The following is a 23,617-nucleotide window of genomic DNA, read 5'->3' on the forward strand; positions in this document are numbered from 1 at the left end:
AGATTTGGACAACTAGATAATTTTATCTATATAATTTCATTAAATTAGAGCGAAATGCCAAAAATCTAATTTTATCTAATTTGTGAAATGTTCTTATGCTCTAATCTCAATTCTAAAATCTTATGTATTGTTTTACTGAAAATACCTCTTTGACCGCGGCATTTCGCAGCGTGTTAACAAAAATAGCCTACACCTCTCGCGCAGGGAAATCCAATGCCAAGCCGCCATCGCCTTACATACACCGTACAGTCATAGTAGGCTAGTTAGTGTGACGAATAATAGCCTGCAAGCATAGTAGCTTGTAGACTGCGAACAACATTTTAGTTTTTCAAACTTTAGCCTACATAAATACAACGTCGTACCCTCTAACATGGGCGATGGGCAATGGGCATCATGGTTACCACAACAGAAGTAGGCCTAATATTTTTATTAAAGTAATACAAATACAACAAGACATGTCATGATCAATTGATCATAAACGTAATTTTATATTGAACTATGAGCTGCGCACGATACCTGACGACGATTGACAGCGACTATAATGAATCGATAGGGGGGCTAGTCAGACATGTTACTATAGCTAAAAGACTATCTCATCCTAACGATTGATCTTGTGGGGACGTCTTATGCTGTTTTCGTAGCGTCTCGGGCTTCTCAGAGTCTGGGCCATCGCACGCCAAGGCAATATGCTTATTGATACGAGCTGAATCTCCATCGATGCACTGCTGTTGCCATCGCCGAAGTCATTTCAGATATGGTGTGGAATAGTGTTGTTGGGCTAGACAAACAGCTTATTTTGAAACAACTATAATTTGCAACTGAAATCAATTTTAGGTAATCAAAATGCTTTATTCTGCGATCTTCCAAAATCAAAAATCAGATCGCCGACCGTGTGCGGTGACCCCTGCTATAGTACAAAACGAGCTAAGCTTGGTAGACGTTAACCATTCTCATGGTTTTGGGGATGCAAAGTGATTTCAACCTATTTTTCCTGCATTTATTTCCCATTCACAATTTAATTCATTTTCCGAATTTTTTGCGAATTCAGTAATTCTAATTATAATTCTAATCTAATTTTGGAAAAAATTGTGCAGCTCTAATTCTAATTTTAATCTAATTTGGAAAAAACGATGTAGCTCTAATACAAATTCTAATATAATTCGGAAAAGATCAAAACTTTCTAGTTGCCTAAGTCTAGTTACCATACGTCCTCCTTAGGAGGATTCGTCCTCCTTTTTCAGGTTTTTGAAAATGTACTCCGAGGACGCTTAAATGTCCTCATTTTTGAGATTTATTCCTCTTTTTTGATAATTTTTGTTAAATATGTAGTGTAAATTTGACTGAGACACAGTAAATCAGCACTGAAGTAACAATCCGGCGGCTATTTCGGGAGCTGAGCGAGAAAGTTGACCTTTTTTTAGTCAACCGACAGCGAAGTGGGAAAAATTACCATTTTTAAAGATTTACCTGTATTTTAAGTTAGAAAATTTAATAAAAGTGTCTTCTCTTCCGGATTCCAAAATATGGTAACCCTACCCAAGTCTGTTTCAACCACTTTGCTATATAATCAACAACAGCAACAGTTTTTAGCTATTTTTTTTTTCGAGAACTAGCGCCATCTAGCGATTTTCAACACTAGTTTTTACGTTTTTAGTGATTTTAGTCCGTCTTCGGTAATGTGAAGCCGGCGTCCTGTCAATAACATCGTTGTTTCAGTGCAGCGTTGTACAGTTTCTCGCTGAGGTACAGTGACCAGTTGAGCAACTGATTTGCTGCATTTACCGAATGCCGTCATGCTGGGAATATCACGTAGAAAAGTCGCTGACGAAGTCGTCAATAGTCTCCGAAGGCACACCATTCGAAATGTTGTGAGCGCCAGGAAAATAAGCACTTCGTCGTTACGTTTTGACGAGGATAAAACGACCGCATCTCCCAAAATATACACAAAAACCGGCGATGGCGGTGAATCAAGCCTGTTCAATGGGGAGAGACGCCATAAAAGTAGTTTGATTTTCGATGCAATGGGAGACGTGGATGAAGTGTCGAGCCATGTCGGACTTTCGAAGAATAGATTGATGGAGTCCTGGCAGCATGAAAATTTCAAAGATATCGCGCTGCAATTTGAAAAGATACAGTGTTGCCTACAGGACGTCAATTCTTGTATAGCCACTCCGGCCAGCAGTAGCACGCAAAAAAGAATCGAAAAGACGAAGTTTGATGCTTATCTGACGAAAGAACTTGAACATCTTATAGACTCGTTTACTTCTGAACTGCCCGCTCTAAAAAATTTCATATTACCTTCAGGTGGTCTTGCGGCTTCACACATCCATGTGACCAGGACGGTATGCCGTAGGGCTGAACGAAAGGTGTCCTCTCTTGTTTTAAGTGAGGGCACCCCACCCGAAGTTGGCCAGTATATGAATAGGCTCAGCGATTATTTATTTACTATTGCAAGATATGTGGCTATGATGGAGGGCCATGTCGAGAAGATATACAAGAAACCCAAACCAGGAAAATCAGATAATGGTGCAATTTCAAATGACAAGAGTGATTAGTATGGGCCTATGACTATTTCTCTTGTAGCCTATTCAACTACAATGCATTTTATGTAATGACGGAGTTGAAAATGTTTTCAATGTTATCAATATCATGTTATATACTATATGACTTGCGACTGTGCGAGGCTACGAAGCTCCCTGATGTTTTTTGGCACTTGGACTACATAAATGTCAATTGAATTCCATCTATGTAAAGCCAACATCATTGATTGATACACCCACATCGTACTGGTATGGTATTTGAAGTGTTACTTTAATCATGCCTCAGAGAATGTTTGTGTAGTCTATGTGCGGTATAGTACTTGGAGATCACATTTTGAAAAATACACTGTAAATTTCGGTCGCAAAGATCAGTAGCGTTATCTGAGTGACATCAGCTATGTCAGTAGCCTACTCAATTCCAGGGTTGTAAGCAAGTCACAAGTTAATCGCACTTTTATAGTTTCGACTCGAGTCATTTTCAATTCAACACTGAGTAAAGTAGAGTGTCGAGTCCGAGTCAGTGTTGTGACTCGAGTCCTAGTCATTGTGTGCACTATTCAGTTTTGAATTCAGTCCGATTCAACCCACTTTTTTCAACTCTACTGGAGTGATATACAATGGCTCGCATGATTCATGATATAGTAGTTTTCCTCAGTCGCAACAATTTGTGGCCCTATTTTCCAAGCATCAGGACTTATAAATAGACGAAATAACGATGTGGTTGCTTAGCTATTCTTCGAAGTTACAATGAAATGTCTCGAGTACAAGTCAAGTCAAGACGCAAAGAGACTCGAGTCGAGTCATTAAATGAGTGTCAAAAAACGACTTGAGTCGAATAGCCTGAAGTCATGAATCGAGTCATTACAATCCTGCTCAATTACGCATCCAGCCCGACTCAAGTTGGCTTGTCCACTTTCAAGGTCCTTGCATATTTAGAGCACATCCACATATTTTGGAGCTTCAGTATGACTAGGCTATATTATATGACGTCCGGGTGGTCTAGGCCCTTCATCACGGTGAGCTCGCGGTCAGACTCAATTTCAAATGTTGAACCTATTTGTGGCCATGTTAACATTTAAATTGTCCTGCTGTTACCTGCAATTACCAAAAATCTGAGACGCATTGTCCCTATCTTTATCACCGTGTTCATTGTTCAAACTGTAGGTAGGTGTACCGCACTACTGAAGTAATTCTCAGACGTTCTATTTTCTGTCTTGCTAAGGTAGTTGTGAGAAATGTATCCTGAAAATCGGTACTTCATACTGTAATTGATGTATACCGTTGTGCTGCAAACGTAAAAATAGGCCTAACGAAGTAACGAAATGAGAGTGAAAGTGTGTGTGGCCCATGTACCCCTATTTTTGACAAGGCATTTCGTCTGGACCCTTGTGCTTGGAATAGATTCGAGCCAGCTTGCGAATCAATACTGGAATTAGACGGTGCTACTGTTGGCGTCTGCACCACTTTTTAGTTTTTTCTCAATGAATTGAGTCAACTCTATATTAAATCTAATTTTTACGTGACCCTGTTCGTAATATTCAATCATTCAGTGTGGGAGTTTCCTTGCGGCTTTTCTGACCGAACAACAGATTAGCCTGCATGTTTTACACGAACGTTAAAAACACCTCACACTGTCGTTCCTCTCCCTTGTTCACACGAGAAAATTTATTACATAATAATCGATAGTAACAAATATATATCTGTTAACGCAGTATTCCGAAGCTTGGTGGCGTACCCATAATAGTTACGAGTAATCAATATTACAGTTGAAGGTAACACAGCGTCCGCACCCGACTAATGTGTTCCAACTGGAAAAATAATCCTACACCCAAGCAGCAACTGATAGAGATTATCGAGCTTCCATCACCAACCTGCCAGTATCTCGAATGCGTTTAGGCCTATGTAAAAATTATGTGTAAAAATGAAAATCAAACGACAGATAACGATTCTCTGCGTTTCTGTTATAAAATACAAGGGATCGAAAAAAAGCAAACAAAACTGGGCCGTTACGCAGAGGTGGTCAAATTAGTCAGCGTTGCTAAAGAACAAATAGCGCCTTAAATTTCTGTAGAAGTAGCTAATTCAGAGACATGTCAAACTACATAACATAGTAAATGGAAAGTACTGGGAGTAGTTTTGGTCGGGGAATCACATATGCTACTTTTGACATACTTTCTAATTTTCAAAATCCAAGGTGTCAGAAAAAAGAAGTTTTGGCGAGAAAACTTCTCCCGTAAGATGGCAGTAGTCTGAAAACGTAACCACTCAAGTAGTGCAAGTATGCATGAAATAAAAGTAGCATGCTGGTACTTATGTTCTTTATGTATGCGGTATGTGATAACATTGAACCCCGAAAATATCACCCGTATCACAAATCAGTGGTTCGGCATTTCAACACAGAATTGCAAACATCCACAAAAAAGCCTATCACGAACGTAACACACTTGCCAGAGCTGGCAGGACGATTGCCTGTACCCACCATCGTGGTCTAACACTCGGAATCAATTACTAGAGGATCGTGAAATACTATAGTTACAAACGCCCGTACTTGGTAAGGGCAGGACAATACTTTATGGCTCATTCCCATTCGTCCCAGTCATCACCAATGTCCTGCAGTACACAAATCGGAATTAGGAGACATATATGTCAATAGTCGCACATGGTTGTTACTTACGTCAATGCTGACATCGGCGGCTTCCGATTCCTGAAGTGCCTGTTTAATTTCGTCTTCCGTCATGTCTAAATCAAAGTCCTTTTCCCAGCTGTCGGAACTCTCACCGGTCGAGGGCGCTGTGTACACAAAATGAAGTTGTGAGTGTGTAGAATGTTAGAAATACCATGGATAGGGTGAGAACTAATGCAAGCGATTGTATCGCAAGCCTCCAGTAGCTCATAATCACTAGGTAAAAGTCAAGATGAATTTCCTTATATGACATATATTACGAAGTAGCCTACTAGTTCTTTTGTGAAGTATTCCAGTAGATTTTTACTCCTTCCACTACTTGAGTGATGATTTTATAGTTACTTACATTTCTACTACACCGATTTCAAGGAAAAACTACTCCTATAGTTGTATAAGTAGACAGCAATTTTGGAGTATGCTTGCATAATTTTGACGGTGGCATTGTCAACACTGGGTGCAATATAGCCTCTTCGTCATGTTAACTGAATTTATTTTCGAAAATTACACTCATTTTTTATTGTCCTTAGTAGGGCGATTGTTTTTTTACCCAAAAAACGGACGATTTTGCACTGAAAATTCAAAATTTTGCGCTCCCGTATGCATATAACGTTGAAATTGATGAGCATTTTATGATTGGAACTGTCTGTCGTGACGAAGTCTTGTTTGTTTCATTCATGATTCACAACGAGTAGACAATAGGCCATCTACGACTACAAAGTAGTCTGCAAGGTGTAATGCAGCCTTTTCAATACCGACGAAATGCAGTTCGCGCAAAAATCGACTTTGTAAACAAATTAGACAATGATTTGACCTAACGCTACAATTTTGACCATTTTTGCAATGTCGCGAAATATTCACCCTAGCCGTTATTTTGCGCTAGTCAATATGCACTCCATAACTTGAAAGTAGAACCCTCAGAGTACCCTCTAATGTGCGAGACCCCTCGTCTTAATATAATTTTGTAACTATTTACTGGAATGATTTTCAGCCCTTACATTTTCTACTGCCACTTTCAAGACCAAACTACTTCCTTTTTGGAATATCTTGGGAATTGCTGTTTCTACTTCTACTCATGTACCGACGTTGAATACTTTGCCCACCCCTGTTGGACAAGTGCACCCCTATTTGTACCTGAGAGTAAGTAGACATTCACACTTTTTCCACTCCTACTTTTCTCACACAGGTTTACAATACTTTATTAGAGCACCGAAACTTTTCTGCACACATACCAAAAACTAGCTGCCACCCAATGCCCGACTTCTACAAATCAATGCTGCGTACTTTTCACGGCGGTCTCCGTTTCAACCGTTACTTCTTCTGTAATCTTTTCCTCTGTCGTATTCAAATCTTCGGTTTTCGAAACAAGATCGTCCTTCGCGCGATTCTCCTTCTCTTCATCGTCTCCGCTCTTGAGTTCTTGCGCTGAGGGTAGTAAGGCTTCAGTCTTTTGGGGGATCGGTGTGTTTTGCGAGTGGCTGTCAGCTTCCGGTGTTTTGCTTTCACGTTCATCGGACACAGTTGCGGGGATACCGTTCGAGTTCTGTGGCGGATTTTCGCAAGGCTCGTGGACAGGGAGATGTACTTGGTCGTCCACGACTGGTGTTTGTCTGCTAGGCCTGGTTTGTGTCGCGTCATCGTCTGAAAATGGATACGTGAATCATTGTATTATCCTAACTATTAAAGTGAGTATACGAAAACCGATATAATTCTACTATTTCCGAATACGCAAGTAGATTTTGCCAACTTTGGACTCACAGACTCGAGTGGATATGTTTTTAAACTACTTCAATTTTACCTTTACATATTTTCAGGCAAATACAGTAAATTTCTACTTCAAGTAAAAGTACAGGACAGTAATGACTCGAGTTATGACTCTACTCGAGTGGCGATTTTCTGGTGTCTCGACTTGACTCGAGTCATTGTTTCAAATGCGTAAAATGACTCGACTCGAGTCAGTTTGTGTATTGACTCGACTTGTACTCGAGTCATTGTGCATGACTCGGATCAATTCATATGACTTGAGACCAGACCGACAGACATTTCATCATAACTTCGAAGAATAGTAAAGTTACCCCATTGTTGGTATTCCGTCGATCAGTCCCGGTACTTGGAGAATAAGGCCAGTAACTGTTAAGCCCGAGGAAAATTACTATATTTTGAATAGTAAGATCTTGGTTGCTATCACACCTTATATTTTGAATGTGAGCCATTCTATACTCAAGCAGAGTTGTAAAAAGTGGGTAGAACCGGACTGAACTCAAAACTGAATAGTGAACACATTGACTTGGACTCGAGTCACGACACCATGACTCGGACTCGACCGTCTACTCACTGACTTGGACTCTGACTTGACTCGGTGGTGAATTGAAAATGACTTGACTTGACTCGAGTCACAACTATAAAAGTGAGATGGACTTGTGATTCGTAACCTTGTGACTTGGTTACAACCCTTTAAAAGTAGAAATTCCAAGAGATGTTAAAACTGCTTCAAATGGAAATAGATAATTAAGATTTGAATGTAGGCTACTCAAATAGTTCCACAACGTAGATTTGGTTGAGGCTCCGCTTAATTCTAGTAGCTACTTTACAAATTGCAGGGCGCATCTTTACCACAACGCATAATCACAAATGCAATTACAAATTGGCACAATCTCAAATATATATTCAGTTACCGTAATGAAACTATTTCAAATTCGTAAACGTGATGGACATATCCCAAAACTGCACAAAATCTATTGTACTCTACAAAATACAAAGTCCAAAAAGTTTTGCCTAAAAAGCTGTCAAGTAGAAGCCAAGTAGTGAAAAAACATAACCACTCAAGAAGCTCAAGTAAGCAAGACCTACTTCAAGGGTCGGCAACCTACGGCCTGCGGGCCGGATCCGGCCCGCCAAGCGAAATCGTCCGGTCCGCGACCAAGTAATTAGTTACCACAAGAATACGGCCCGCCGTTTCGTAATGAGTTCCAATCTGCAGTGCAGCGCTGCTTGGAAAGAATGCAGCATCGCTGCGATATAACTATCCCACGTCTATTGTTACGCCATAAAACTGGTGCGAAGGCGGTTGACTAGTAGCCTATCTCGTACTAAAAGTAGGAGATAGAGAATATCTGTAGAGTAGACTAGACCAGTGCTCATTAAGCGGGTATATCGCGCAATCAAAGGTATATCATACTTTTTTAGGGGTTTGCCACTCTGATAGGGTGCGACAATAAAGGTGCCGTTCCTCTGCTTCAAAAACGCAATGACAAAATCTCAAACTTTCCGTTTCATTATAGATAACTAGCCTCCGTATAGGTTAGTGATCTGCAGTTTAATTCACCAGAGGACATTGTACGCCAAGACAACAAACCTGAATAGTGTTTTGGACACAGTGGCGAAAGCTGATTTTGGTCTCACAAACTTAATCACCGGCAGATAGCCTACCCTATATATTACTAGAAGCAGAGAATCAATATGGTGATGTCCTGTATATCTGCCATGTTTGCGCATTAAGTTGAGCAGCTATGCTTGCACGAGTGTATGAACTGAGAAACGAATTAGCAACATTCCTTGAAAATACAAACATCGCCGACTCATAATCTTGTCATCGAAATGGGTATCTAATCTTGCTTTCGTAGCACATGAAACGTCACACTTCATGGGGAAATAACTGATTACATGAGATGTTGAGGCGTATTTGAAACAAAACTGCGACTTTGGGAATTAAAACAGTAAAAAGAAAATTATGCTCACTTTCCTATACTGGAAGAGAGTAAACCTAGTACCAGCACTATACATTTGTAACTGTGATAGGAAATTTAATTATTGAATTGGGAGCCGTTTATCCAACATTCGTTCTGTACAAAATAATTTCTGACTATTGCTCAGTACTCCGTTTAATGTGAACGCCAATAGCATTGCCTGAAAATTTCAAATGGGCCTTTTTGAAATGCGATGCAGTTGAATTGAATGACAAATTTCATACAAAGAGCATATCGCTGCACGACTTTGACAAAGAGTCCGATATTGAAATGGGTCTTTATCCCAGCTTGACCAACAAATGCAAAAGAAATGGCATCGACTTTTGGTAGCGCGTACGCATGTGAACAATAGTTTTCAACAATGAAATTCACGAAGAGCAAGCTAAGATCACGTATATTCCAACGCCCATTTAGAATATCGTCTGACTCTTGCTTCATCTGACTTGTTACCAGAAGTTGAAAACCTATCACAAAGCGAGCTGAGCCAAGTGTCACATTTATCCAGCATTGTTGAAGTGTAAATACGTGTGTTTGGCCCTTTTTGTGATTTGTATGATTGAGATTGCAGCAATGTAGGGTACTATACCGACGTTAGCGTTAAATATAGTATAAAGAAAAATTCCGGCCCGCCAAAAAGTTGTGCACTCGGAATTTGGCCCGTGACTAGCAAAAGGTTGCCGACCCCTGTCGACTCCTCAAAAGCAAGTTGGACTACTTCGTTAATGATAACTTCGGCAAATCAGCTACGCATTTGTGATAGTAAGAGTAATTAAATATGAAAAATTTGTGTTAACGACATCAATACCCTCATCGTCCCATTCGATATCGTCGTGTGACTTATGCGCCCGTTCCATGAGCATTGCTCTTCGTTCTTCAGCCTAAAAATTGATAATTGGAGGCGAATACGGTTCTATTGAAAGCAAGCAACGTTACCCACCTTAATATGTTGATGAAGCTTGAAAAAATAACGGCCCCAAAAGTCGGAATGCGAAACGGCCGAGGGAACAAGCTTGGTGTAAAGTGACCTGACCTGGAAAGGCAGCATATAAACAAGTCGAATAGAATAGATGCGACACATTTCTACATTTTCGAACTAATCAAGTGGTTTTTGCCTACTGCCACCACTTAATACACGACAATTGAATAAGATTTTCGTATTGAAATAAACACAAATATATCCAGCCGACGCACGTCATAGGTTATCATCATCAACTACATTGCAGAATATATTACGGTTCATGTCAATATGAATATATAATACAAGTGAACACTGAAGTTCTGGACCTCTAAGAGTGTCTATTCTAGAGAGTACTGAAACAGATTTTGACGCAAAACCATGTTATTTTTCACACTCGATGACACATCCTCCAGTGCATTATGCAAAAGCAAAATAAAACACATTGAGTAATAGGCCTACTACCAAACTGAGTGTTCATATAGATTGCATATATCTGCACCTTGTTTTGTATTTAGAGCCCTTGTGCTTTTAAAATAACGGTAGCTAAAATAGCTCACAGGTAAGTATTCATTATTTTACAGGTAAAACTGGCATAATCGCAAATCAACATGGAGCTTGTACAGTACATTTACAAAATTCTATCTAGTAATTTCGAAAGTCGTTGCCAGCTATTTCATACGTTTTCGATGGGTTGCGTCGAACTGCTTGTCCAAGCTGGACCACGAGACTTATTTTCAGACCTATCAATTTTTAATTTTGCTCCCAATTGAGAATAACTGTATTGTGGGATATTATGCTTCAATGTCTTTGCGTTTATGTGCTCATGATCCCAATACTAAGAATCATAATAAACTTCAATAAATAAAAAATAAAATAGAATTTGAGTCCTTAGTATGAAGTTGCCAAGATATTGAAATTCACAAACCTGTGAGCAATCCAACATTAATGTTGAAATTTCGCTTTTCTTCTCTTCGACATTAAAACCGGGTAGCCACATGAAATATTCTTCCTCATCTAAAATGATCAAAGTCGCATTTGTGGCGTAAAATAGTACTGATACAAAGTTAACTCACTATCTGGTTCATTACAAAACGTAGCCGGGTCCGTTCGTATTGCGAATATTCGTGCCTGAAATATCGATTGCGGACTATTGAAAAAGCCACAGGACTATGTTCAAGATGTCATCAATGGTCCAATTTTTAGCATAGGCCTATCTATCGATCAAATTTCGAAGTCCATCATGTAAGATGTAAGCCTGTTGCTGACAAACATAGGTACTTCTAACTTTATTCACTTTAATTACGCAGAGCAGGGCATTTCTAAGACTGTGCAACCACAAGATCTATCACTTCTCTGAAACACCAACCAGGAGAGCTACGGTACCTTAATTTTAAGCTGAAAGTCAAATGTTTTGTGAATATACTGGTAACTTGATTATGTTTTGAGAAAAATTTAATGTTTGAGAATTTATCCATTCGTACAAAAAACTATGTTTAACAACAATCATCATCGGCAAACACTTGCTGGAAAAAACCAACGTGTTCTGCCAGCTATCATCACTATGCGCCAACCTAGTCTATGCCAACATTAGCTTGTTTTATTCTCTCCGGCCTGCGCTATAGCTCACAATCGTGATTTGAATTTTGTAGTTTACTATATGTGACATCATAATTAGTGATAGCGATTGTTGTTAGACTGAATGCTCCCAGCATTGCTGATGGCAACCCCTGATGAGTGCCAGTCGAAAAGTTTTGGGAATAAATCATGAATTTATTATTCAAATGAATCTTGAAAATCGCAAAATTTTTTTCCATGTAAGTATGTCAGATTTGAACGAAAGATCTCGGTCTTATAAATTAGTGATTACAATAGGCGGAGATCGCGACTGCAGACAGTCCACTGCAATCTCAGAGCGATTGAGACGGTCTACGTACCTCCGAAGGGGAAAGTACTTTTGTACCGGAAGATGTTCCCATTATTGCACCGGAGTCTTCATTTTCTATAATATCAACCGCATAATTGGTGAGAAACAGCATTTCGATTTCTCAACACAATATACATGGGATTTTCAAGAAAACTGAATACAAAATAAAATCGCAACGGATCATTTCCATATATACTACCGAAATACGGATAAAGTAAAAGTAACAGACATAGAAAGGCGATTTCATTGGATGGAACAGAAGCAGCAACATTTGGTGTAAAGATAACATGTAGGTTACCAATCAATGTCAAGGTTGTACAAATGTACATTGCACATGAACTTACATACCTAGAATGAAGAGAACATAGAATAACACACATCACAATGTACTATGACTCAATCAGATAGACATGATAGCAACTGTATCGGATTGGCATGGCCTCGGATTATATGCATACTACATTGCACAATGCCACGCCAATAATCCTAATAATCCAAATACTTCCGCACGGCCGAAATTGATCTTTGGAGATTCTAATACCAATATTCAATCGATCATCATTTGCCTTTGGATGGTTCACAAAGCAAACAACACACATGCGGCAATGCCACATGGGAGCTACTTTGAAACCCTTAATCCCATGAAGCATCCCTTGGTGGGATGATGACAATCAGTTAGATTTGCCTTTGGTTCATCACAGTTAATTATGCAGCAACATGCTGCTATCTTCATCAATTTACCAAACTGACTTCCACAGATGCTATTCCATTCACAAAAATCACACAATTAGTCTGGCTACCAGATGCATCAGTTCAATAGGCCTATAAACACAACTCACCATCGTCATCGGGTAATATTGGCCCGACCTTGTTAGCGATATTTCCAAGGAAGTTTGACAGAGAATTTGTAACAGAACGAGTCGTTGAAGAGGCCTCTTCCAAATCGACCTACGACAAATATTCGGCACGATTCATAATCATACATCATTGTAATACAATTTGGTTACTAGTAGCTGAAAAGCTGTTAGCTGACAATTAATACTGCTACATACCGAAACAATGATTGTAAGCAATTGTGTGTCATGACCAACTTGAAAAAAGATTTCAAATGGCATCGTTCACTCGGCGTCTTATCGTTTCGCCAGTCGTAAACCACAATTTTATCTGAATTCAGATTTCAAGAGCAACGAAAAAAAAATCACCATAACCTACTTCACTTGGCTCTCTTTCAGTGATTTGACATCAGCGGATCCTGGACCATCCAAGTTCAGAAACCGCACTACTTTAGGTTTGTTTGGCACTGTAGCCTACAGCATATCACCAACAGTTGTCGTTTGTTTCAAAAATAGTACCGCTGAATTCAAAAACAATCTGAGATCCTATTTTGCGTGATGTTAAATATTTCTGTCATTACAAAGGGCAATAAAGGCACTGTACACAAAATATAGTCTATAAACACTCGTTTATACGGTCTACAAGTTTAGGACTAGGAATGGCACATGACATAACAATCGGATCGGCACTCATAAGAAGGAATACATTAAAATTAGCAGCAGGTGAAAATTATATTATATGAAATTCGTCATCTCTATGCATAACACACATTTGAAGTGGTATTGACGTGGGAAAATGATTAAACCTAACACAGGTTACGACAGGAAAAAACACAAATTTTCAAAATTCATATATAACAGAGCCACTGTGGCTTACGTTGATGTGCAGTTTCTCTTTCATGGTAGTGGCGGTGGCGGAAACAAGCTTAGACGCATCGGTCTGGACGGCTTGCGAGAACTCCTGCAAGTCACGCTTCATAAATTCGTTAGTTTCCACAACCTGAATTAATGCAAAAACAATCACCGTAAGCGCGACTGTAAAAACTGTTGCCATACAGTTCAAAGGCACCCTTAACTCATCCACTCAAGCTTGATGTTCTGCAATCAAAGACCACAAAGTCTGCCATTGCTGCTTGTGCGAAAAATTATCGTGACGACAGATTTCGTGTCATTGGGAAGGACCGTTCACTCTAACATTTGTGTGCCTTGGAGTCGACTTTTATCGAAATACACCAGCCAAGGCTGTGTCAACAAAAAGAGTTCGTGTACCATCTAAAAATGGTACATTGAACACTCTCGCATTTGAAATTTCATGCTGGTGACATCATATTATGTGGTACGATTGTTGATATACGATGTTCTTTTCCATTTTCAACCAGTTGCTGACGATTATCCCTGACAACTGTCAGGCGAATATATTCGGGTTCATTTCGATATGAATATACTATTTAATTGTATACCGGTATTGAAGTTCTGTACCTCCAAGAAGCAGTAAAATAATACTAAATCGACAGATTTTTAAATAGAAAAACTATCTACACGGGGTATAAAATGTTTCTTGCGTCCTTGAATTGCATAATCTCGAACCCTAGTGGATACCGCAAGAGTGTGTTTGTTGTAAATTGTGTGTTCAAAGGGTAGTGACGAAATGGGCTGTATCAAAATTTGTGTTGAAACCCATGCGAGGGCCCAAGAGCAGGGTTTGGTGGCGGCCTGATGATTGAAAGGGGGTATGATTTTTTTGAAAACGTCCAAGGGCTATAAGAAACACGGTTCAAAGTCTGAAAAGTTGATGATTCACAGTGCGCACAGCCTATTCACAATAAATCGACCCAATCAAGGACCAATCCAAGGAAAAAGATGAAAAGAGCATAGATGATCGAACACTGAAATTAGGCTGATGGGGATGCCAGATTAAGAGACATAAACTGGCCGTTTTGTCATCCTTGCATCGGCTATTTGCATTGCATTGCACATCATGTGTCCCGAGTAGGTAAAAATAATAGACCCACCGATCATGTCCCACTCAGAATTTTTGATCTATGTCGACTTTGTTTACAACATTTACACGTGGCACCCCTGAGCAGAACAATTGACAAACTAGTGTGCAGCGGCACACCGGTTGAGAACCACTGCTGTCGACACTAACCTTTTTCTTAGCAGTATTATACCATCCTGTCAGCCACGTTGATACCGAATCCAGCGTTGAATCCTCCGATTCATCTGTGGCATTACTGGTTTCAGGTGTATCATTTCTGAAAGAAAATGTGCAGTAATTTGCTACCTGCAACCCCCAAGTCTAATGATGTATTTTCAGCAATGAAATGATCCATACAGCAAGATGGATGTTAGAATGTATCATTACCATATTTGAAAGATACTTGACTACAGGTAACTTGGTGCTGTACAATAGACAATACCAGTGTAATAAGACGATATTTCAAGATAACATTTTTAATATGATAAGACTATAAAAACTAACCATAAGTGCCAACCAATTATCATGCAGATTTCAATTGCATCACATTTTGATATTTTGTCTATCAAAAAGCAGATCACACATTGGTGGTAATTGCTGTGAAGAAGACTATTAAAAAAGGTCATCACAAGTTCATAAGATGAACATGCTCAAATGGGTCCGGATACACTGCTATCATACTGTATGATGGATAATATAATTATTATTTATTTCAAAATTCTAGGCATGGTCCTAGATTTGCATTGATTAAATAAGTAGGCTTATTATATGCTGAGGGATAAAATTTGATATTTTCAAGATGTATAGATGTTTCAAGATGCGTTTCAATGTCAGTTTTCAGCTAACAGCAGGGACGCTTCCGGTGACACTACTCTGTCAACATCGTCAATGATGAAAACAATTGTGTCTCACTTAAAAAGCAGACAGAGGGGTGTATTTCACAAGATACCTATAAAAAAAATTCAAATAAACTCGGGGTCACATTGAGGAAACTACGCTTCTCCTCAAGTAACCTATGCGGCTCTACCGCTGCTATTGTCATAGACTTGTGTGATATCAATTATTCTATTCAACAAGCCGTAGTTGGAAATTGATATTATTCAAAATATTTGCAGATTAAGGGATACTACAGTTACAGTGTGTCCTATAATTGTATTCTCTTCATGTGAAACCCTGCATAAAGACACTGCTTACAGTTACATGCTGTTTCAGTATTTCAGACATAGTTTTGGTTAGAAGAGACTGCGCTACTTGGGCTAAAGTATTGAAGATAAGTCCTTCTATGTAAAAAACTACGAACTCTCAGCAAAAGTACAACCATCAAATCACTGTGAGAGTGCTGAGTGATGGTGGTATTCATGGCCATGACCTCTATCGCTTGCAGAGTGCAGTATATATAGTTGTAACGTAGGTACCAATACTTGCAGTTAATTACTAAGACACCATAGTCAATGATGATCAATATTTGCTCCTTTCAGGTTTGTCTCCCAATGTTGGCTTCAGCCTTATACCACAATCTCGGGCAGTTGCAATTTGAAAGGCATAATAATAAATGAGAGAGCTGAGACATTCCCGCCATGCTGTCTAAATACTGTACTAAAGAGGAATATAACTTTTTTGTATTGAAGAAGAATCAGTTAGTACATACATAATTAATCAATTAAGATAATTTTCTTACGTCTTTTCTTTGTCTTCACCTTGAGTCTCCATTGCTGGACTGGACGGCACTTCGATCACAAACACTGGTCTTCAGACAGATGAATTATTCCGACTCCCAAAACTGACTTCTAAATTTACAACAAGAAGTGTATCGCCTTCATTTCATGCAATCAAGCGAACACGCAGTAAAATAAGCAGCTGCTGTCGCAATCCTTTGAGGTCGCTGATTCACGGAGCGTTCAGTGACTTCTTTTTTTTGTTGTTGTTATTTCTCATCCAGTGATGACGTCATACGTACTGACTGTCAATCAGAAATGTGTGGAGGCATGACGGAAATTAGGGAGTAGTCCATCGGCGTTTGAAGAATGAAGGTCGCAGTATTTTCCGCGTTTAAATTAAATTAAATCAATATTGGATGAATTTTACTGCTTAAATACTAATGTTGCGTGAAATCTATCGAGTTGTCAGTTTCATTATAGCGACCTTTCACCCTTCTTGATAAGTAGACGTTTTCATTCGTCGGATTCGCGCGCAGCGGCAGCGTCTGCTGCAAAGGAATACGCGTGTCTATATTGTATACCGTATGATTGAGAATTCATATTTTCTTCATGTCTCGATATGGTAACGGAGCATCGATAGCAGCTTTATACCGGACCTCCTGTCATTCTATTACTACAAAAGTAAATCGCTGGGTCTCGCCGATGAAGTGAGGACTTTATTATTCAAGTTGAAACCGATTGAGCATATTGAATTTGTTGTGATCGTTCATTCGTTTGGACCAGTAAACTAACGTAAACGTTTGATTGCATGCATGCAATTATCGATGCATCATGCAGTTTTGTATGTCCCGTTAGGGTTAGGCCGTTATCAAGGCCGATTCGTTTTAACTTGAGCATCAGACCAGAAAGCTGTCATGAGATAAGAGCACATAAGGCTCAACTAGCTTACTTTCATTACAGTATAGCGCAGAGTTCCTCTTCTCCAAGGGTTTGAAAATATGGTATTTATCCAGAGATGGTAACGCCACCCGTAATTTTCCATTTAATTACCATAGGGCGTAGGTTATACTCAATTACTCCATGCCCGGAGTCTGGTCTCAACTCAATACATGCCTTGGACTTGCTCCCGCGTGCCGCTGCTCCCTGATTTGATCTTGACTGAGTGCTGAATTGAAAATAACTCGAGTGAGTCAAATCTAATGAAGTAAAATTGGGGTAAGTCCATATCAGATCAACCAAAAAAATGAATTCGTTCACCACCATAGTTTCAGATTTTGCTGAAATTTAGCTCAAAGCATCATAAAGTATATCTGACTAAATCACAATTGATTTGAAATGAATTACTTGAGTAATTTTAAAGTTATCGCATGATGAAAAACATGCTTTTCATGCCCATTCAACCGTGAAATTGTAGGGCTGTTTTTAAGTATATTTGGAATTGTCTGTAAATGGGCTACTTTGACCTTAGAATGTTGTTCACTTTGTTATATTGTACAAATTGATCTATTCTATCATTCAAGTGCGAAATTAATGATTTTTGGTGCACGGCCCAGAATTTAGCTCAAGTTGAAAGACGGTGCTTCTGGAAATCACTCAAGCATGACAATATTTCAGGAGTGTCCCTCTAATTTCTGTCTACATGAAAAAAGTTATGAAGGGTGGCAAATGAAAGCTGTTGCAACACAGATTCCTTAGAAAACAAGTTTTTATGTAATATTTACTTACAAAGTTTTGAAAACAGGGTATATTTCAGGTCATGAAAATGTATTGATTTTCCTAAAAAATGATGTTCGATATTCTAGTTGCTGTGTTACCTTGAGACAAACTCCAGCATGTTACTCATTTTCTAGAAATTCTTTGTTCTAACAGCTTTCATATGACACCATTTACAAAAATTTTGAAGCAGACAGAGATGAGAGAGAGACCCTTGAAATATTCTTGTTACGCTTCAATGGTTTCTGGGGTTAATGAGTGATATTTTGTGATGTCAACCAAAAATCAGTAATTTTTGTCCTGTATGATAGAATAGATCAATTTATACAACATAACTAATAGAACAACTCTCTAATTGTCAAAATAGCTTATTTACAGAAAATTTCAAATCAGCCTAAAAAATTGCTTGATTTTCGCGGTTGGATGAGCATAAAAAGCTTGATTTTATCATGCAATAACTTGAAAACTACTTATGTAATTCATTTAAAATAAATTGATATTTACTTGGATGTACTTCATGGTGTTTTGTGCGAAATTTCAGAGAAATCTGAAATTCAAGAGATACCCAATCCCTCTTTTGATTAATCTCAAATTGAATTTCCCCATGGATTCAGAAGTATTTATGTAAAGTTAATTTAGAGGTACTATCAGTCAAATATTAGTTAGCAAAACATGTCAGCCATGTTCCTCTCCAAACAAGCTTTCATATGACATGTTACTTTCCAATTTTCGTGTAGACAGAATTACGCTAGATATAATTGAAGTTCATGTTACGCATGAACGATTTTGAAAAATGTCGGTTTATGAGGTGGGTTTTAACCCTTAACCCCATTTGATTAAGTGACAATTTTCCCTTCAATAGCAAGAGTTTCTTCTATTCTATCATTAGACACCATAAGCCACTCTCAAGTACTGGACTATGCTGGTTTATAAACGTTACTGTAACAGGTAATGTAAAACTGATTGAACTTCATGGTTGGGTGAGCACAGAATGGCCATTTTTAAAAATGCGATAACTTTGTGATGGGTTGACCAATTTTGACAAAATTAAGTTTGCTGCAGTCAGAACTGGATACCAGATTTACCCCTCCATTTTCATTGCAATCTGAGGACCCAGTGGTGACAAGAGTGGTTGATTTGACATGGACTTACCCATTGGGTTGTGACTTGGTTACACTCTTACACAATAACACAATCCTGCCATAAAGCGTAACGAGAGTAGCAACATACCGTAGTCATCGATGATAATGTAATGAATTTGAATTGTATATTTCGATATCTATAATAGCTTATTATAACGTAGGCTTGAAGTTAATATATAAATGGATGAAGAATTTCATGATGCTACCAGCGGTATGGAGGTTCTCGAACCGACATTGAATAATATCATTGATCAGAAATCATTAAAATGGATATTTGTCGGAGGAAAAGGTGGCGTCGGGAAAACAACATGCAGCTGCAGCTTGGCCGTTCAACTCTCAAAATCCAGAAAACAAGTGTTAATCATATCTACGGATCCCGCACATAATATATCTGATGCCTTCAGTCAAAAATTCTCAAAAGTGCCCACGCAAGTAACCGGTTTCAGCAATTTGTTCGCTATGGAGATCGATCCTAACATCGGCACTGCTGAATTACCGGACGAATTCGCGGAAGATGAAGGTAGCTTTTTGGGAATGGGGAAAAAGATGCTAAAAGAGCTCTTTGCCGCATTCCCTGGTATTGACGAAGCCGTGAGTTATGCCGAGGTAATGCGTCTTGTCAGCAACATGGATTTTGATGTTGTGGTATTTGACACTGCACCTACTGGGCACACGCTTCGTTTGTTAAATTTTCCTGACGTAGTGGAAAAAGGTCTTGGGAAGATTCTGTCTGTGAAAAATCAATTCAGCCCGTTTGTGTCTCAAATGAGTAAATTTGTCGGTATGGGTGATGAAATGGATACTGACGGTATGGTCGGGAAAATTGAAAATATTTTACCCATGATCAGAGAGCTGAATAAGCAATTCAAGGATGTGTCGATGACCACGTTTGTGTGCGTTTGTATCGCGGAATTTCTGTCGTTGTACGAAACGGAGAGATTGGTGCAGGATTTAGCCAAAATCGGGATCGACACCCACAACATCATCGTCAACCAGCTGCTTTTTCAAAAGAGAGAGAAGCCTTGCACGTTGTGCGCGTCCAGATGCAAACTGCAGGCCAAGTATCTCGATCAAATCGAGGATTTATACGAGGACTTTCACATTGTTAAAATGCCGTTGCTGGAGTCGGAGGTTCGCGGAGTGGATAAAGTGAAAAATTTCTCCAAATACCTTCTGGAACCTCACCCTAATTTTACTCAATGATAAAAAGGACCATGACGTCAGATTAATTTCGCGTGTACAAATTGCACCAATCTAATATCATTTTTATTAGTAGCTTACTGTGGATAATCAGCAGGAAACGGTTGATTGCAATAACACGTTAATCATTTATTGAGCATCAAGTTCATTGTGTTCGCGAAGGATTGATCAAAATATTATCAAGGCACATAGGTTTGACTAATTTATTGGCGTCTCCGTTATGGTACATACATACCCTTGAATGTGCTGAAAATACGTTGGTATTCTTTATGATAGCAAATCCTGCCTTAAAGATATGCAATATCTCTGGTTGAAGTCATGGGTATTAGTGGTATGTAAATTAAAGGGTGTATCAATCAGTCCTAAATGCATTGAGGTGACTACAAATCTTGTTTAAGAGTCGTGAGCGCAAAGCACTATCGCACCGTGTGCATTGCTCATTGTAGCTAATCGTTTTTGTTACTGTGGAAATGTGTACTCTGCCACATTATAATTTGCATTGAAAAGAATTTATATCTTTGTGAGCATAAGTGTGGCCAAATATTGAACAAGGGCAACATTGATTGGCTTCTCGGATGTGCGTTAAAATGTAGGCCAGTGCAAGAATTGATAGCAGCCCAACTATATTTTCAGTGATTTCAGTCTCTATATGCTACTTCTGAATTGATGAACAAATTTTTAATACCTTCCAAGGGAATGTCCCTTCTCTAAAATTCAGCAACCATCAGAATGTGCACCGACGTTTAGTAATCAGGCATGTCTGCTATGTGTAGTTCTCCTGTTGTGGCTGTCAGATGAAAATGCAATGCCTTTTGTTTATCACAGACTTGTGGAAATACTGTATTAGCTGTCTGCTGGATTGACTTTTTCCTAGTAATGTTACGGATAGAGTGAACCAAATTCGAGGATGGTCTCTACAAGACGAAGTCGAGATTCGAAAAATCCAGTCAAGGAAGAGAAACAGACTCGTCCAACTGCAGAAATCAGACACGCTCTACAACAGGTATCGCTTATTTGCTCCGCAGTTTGGGTGCCCAAAGTTTTTCATTGTTTGGCTACATTACACTTATTCTAGTCTTTTTCGGGCTGTATCGTTCTTGAAAATGTCATGCCGCCAAGGAGTATTGTTACCTACCGAGAACCGGACAGTGTGATTTAGTACAATATTTTAAAGTAAAGCAGTGATTTACAATCTTCTTTGCTTGGGGAATGGTAATTCCAAAACAAATTTTGCAATCTTAGGATCATGGTCGCTGCTGGCCGAGTTCAGTTAATAAATACTTCTACTTTTTAAAGTACTGAAGGGATTTTGCCTACTTTCTTTCATTACAACCCTGATGTGAAGACTACTCGGAACGGAATTGTAGGTAGCGGACAAAATACTTGATTCTCCGATAAAGCGGATATACTTCCTACTGAATTTAGCAAGCAGAAATATTTTCACGTAATAAACGGCCAAGCACACTTTGCGGTGTATCTTTTGATGTGTTCCCTTCATATATTGTGGTCATGTAGTGCATTTATGTGTTGGATTGGTACTACACCAGTACAGTACTTCAATAATACCTATGCTTATCAGCCTTATCTCATATACTTGGAATATATGATTTTCATTCCTTGCAGAGAGACGGAACTTTAGTCATGTAATAATGAAATATGTGGGAGTCGATGACACGTTGCATATATAGGCTTATACCTATTTATGTTGCAATCCAGGAAAATGCGGATGAAGAGGCACCTTCTACTAGCAGACGCTCTGTAAAGGTATCAAGTACTCCTAACGGCGATGTCCGTGGAAGGAAATATATAAACCATGGCCATAAGTAAGTATTGTTAAGCTCACATTCATGGACGCCGACTTTTATTTTTACATGGGGTGGCGGGGTATGACATAACAATTGCTTAAGTAGAGCTAGCAGGCAAATCATGTAGCCTGTAGCAGTCGCTGTAGTTCAAGCCATCGTGGTTATGACATGCGCCAGTCCTGCTGTGGACTCGATAGTTCCGGCTGGTAACGATATCAGTCCTAGGCTGGCGCACGTGATAGCTCATGCCAGCGAATATAGCGTGCAGGCCTGCATGTGGACGCGCTAAACCAAATAAGCGACGATAGCGCGCATGAGATGTTAATGACCCATTTTGCATACAAATGATTCTCGCTAATTTGCAGTACGCAGCATCGATGATACGAATTAGTGAATTGGCATTTCAAAAGGACGGGATTTCTATTTATAAATGAGGAACTCCCTGGCTACGCACCTAGGGTTTTCATATCAACAACGCGTTGGTTGATTTCAGCCTGTGGACTACGGCATATCAAGGTCCCGATCAGCTAGTCGAATTTGATCGTGAAATGGCTCATTTAAATTATCCAGGTGTTAGGCTATTGCATCAAGAGCAATATAGGCGCATGCCGCAACCTTATCAATAAGAATACAAATACTGATAGTTTGATCCACGATATGGTTGCGCCTGATGTCCGTCTAGCATTGAAGTTGATTAAAACATAGGTTTTCGCTCAAACTAATCGAATAAATTCAGAATTTGCGCCACCGAGAATCTTGTGTTGCATTAATATTTGACAACGTAATTCAACGCCAAGCTCTGCGCAATGCGCAGTATTAATAACAAATCAAAAACTGACAAGTGACATCGAGGGAATGCAAGTGTATAAAGCAGACAAGAATTAGTAGCCTGCAGATGATAGCAAACAAGAGAGCGCGCATCTAACCGGTAATGCCTCAACTTGCGTACAGCACAATGGGGTTCCGAGTCTAACATCGCGACAATTGTTTGCTCGTTATAACGACGTTTGAGCTGCATAGCTGCATTTCTCGATAAAAGTTAGCAAAGCCTTGTTAGAGTAATGTATATGCGCACTTTGCACAGGAATTACTTTCAATTGGCAAGACCTTGATAGCTTCCACACCCATGTTCGCAGGCATACTCAAACACACTGTTCCTATTCCTCCAATTGAAGAGACTATCACGAAACTAACTCAAGAATTATTTTGTAAACGAGTATACTTACTGGTCGAGAGAGGAGATGTATGATTACTAATCACCGATTACAATTTATTGGGGCGTTTTAAGCACTAGTTTGTCATCGAAGCTGTTTACTCTATTATTCGCAAGCCTGTCGGTTACTTGTGAAGAGTTGACATTTACGGGATATCACAGACTCGCTAATTGACAGCGCAGACGACGGGCGTTTAAGCATTTTGTATGGGGTGGCAGCCACCGTG

General features: G+C 39.2%; 4 protein-coding genes and 1 long non-coding RNA gene across 5 annotated transcripts in view; 4 read left to right on the forward strand and 1 right to left on the reverse strand.

Annotated features, from left to right (window-relative positions):
- The first annotated feature begins 1,663 nt into the window (after window positions 1-1,663).
- LOC145447987 (corrinoid adenosyltransferase MMAB-like) lies at window positions 1,664-2,906 on the forward strand. Its single transcript, XM_080326299.1, has one exon. It carries the CDS (start codon window positions 1,794-1,796, stop codon window positions 2,553-2,555), a length of 762 nt encoding a protein of 253 aa, XP_080182425.1. The 5' UTR covers window positions 1,664-1,793; the 3' UTR covers window positions 2,556-2,906.
- A 385-nt stretch (window positions 2,907-3,291) lies between these two features.
- On the forward strand, window positions 3,292-4,063 carry LOC145447988 (uncharacterized). The gene is made up of 2 exons (XR_013917766.1): window positions 3,292-3,351; window positions 3,387-4,063. It is a non-coding gene; the product is annotated as an uncharacterized LOC145447988 (long non-coding RNA).
- Window positions 4,064-4,172: 109 nt separating this feature from the next.
- Window positions 4,173-16,573, reverse strand: LOC145447986 (BSD domain-containing protein 1-like). Its single transcript, XM_080326298.1, has 12 exons — window positions 16,338-16,573; window positions 14,831-14,936; window positions 13,559-13,681; window positions 12,688-12,796; window positions 11,859-11,923; window positions 10,998-11,052; window positions 10,850-10,938; window positions 9,904-9,996; window positions 9,772-9,844; window positions 6,505-6,861; window positions 5,215-5,330; window positions 4,173-5,150 (listed from the first exon to the last, which is right to left on the reverse strand). The coding sequence occupies exons 1-12, from the start codon at window positions 16,367-16,369 to the stop codon at window positions 5,118-5,120; spliced, it is 1,251 nt and encodes a 416-aa protein (XP_080182424.1). The 5' UTR covers window positions 16,370-16,573; the 3' UTR covers window positions 4,173-5,117.
- A 2,721-nt stretch (window positions 16,574-19,294) lies between these two features.
- On the forward strand, window positions 19,295-21,198 carry LOC145448576 (ATPase Get3-like). The gene has a single exon (XM_080326989.1). The coding sequence runs from the start codon at window positions 19,353-19,355 to the stop codon at window positions 20,373-20,375; it is 1,023 nt and encodes a 340-aa protein (XP_080183115.1). The 5' UTR covers window positions 19,295-19,352; the 3' UTR covers window positions 20,376-21,198.
- Window positions 21,199-21,266: 68 nt separating this feature from the next.
- The window catches only part of LOC145448573 (ATPase family AAA domain-containing protein 2-like), a 31,784-nt gene continuing 29,433 nt past the window's right edge, over window positions 21,267-23,617 (forward strand). The window contains exons 1-2 of the mRNA XM_080326984.1: window positions 21,267-21,375; window positions 22,089-22,195. Coding sequence (XP_080183110.1) covers window positions 21,280-21,375; window positions 22,089-22,195 — 203 coding nt within the window. The 5' untranslated portion in view covers window positions 21,267-21,279. The remainder of the gene's footprint in view (window positions 21,376-22,088; window positions 22,196-23,617) is intronic.

The sequence above is a fragment of the Botryllus schlosseri genome, chromosome 10 (genome assembly GCF_051294905.1).
Source record: "Botryllus schlosseri isolate E-star chromosome 10, Bs_hap1, whole genome shotgun sequence".
Lineage (NCBI taxonomy): Eukaryota > Metazoa > Chordata > Ascidiacea > Stolidobranchia > Styelidae > Botryllus > Botryllus schlosseri.

Bases quoted from the DNA above. Each gene is read 5' to 3' on its own strand.
- LOC145447986 (XM_080326298.1), bottom strand. From the start codon at position 16,369: ATGGAGACTCAAGGTGAAGACAAAGAAAAGAC. The intron at 14,937-16,337 runs GTAAGAAAATTA...ATTTTCTTTCAG, and splicing joins GGTGAAGACAAAGAAAAGAC to AAATGATACACCTGAAACCA. The intron at 10,939-10,997 runs GTGAGTTAACTT...TGATCATTTTAG, and splicing joins GTTTTGTAATGAACCAGATA to ATGAGGAAGAATATTTCATG.
- LOC145447987 (XM_080326299.1), top strand. From the start codon at position 1,794: ATGCTGGGAATATCACGTAGAAAAGTCGCTGACGAAGTCGTCAATAGT.
- LOC145448576 (XM_080326989.1), top strand. From the start codon at position 19,353: ATGGATGAAGAATTTCATGATGCTACCAGCGGTATGGAGGTTCTCGAA.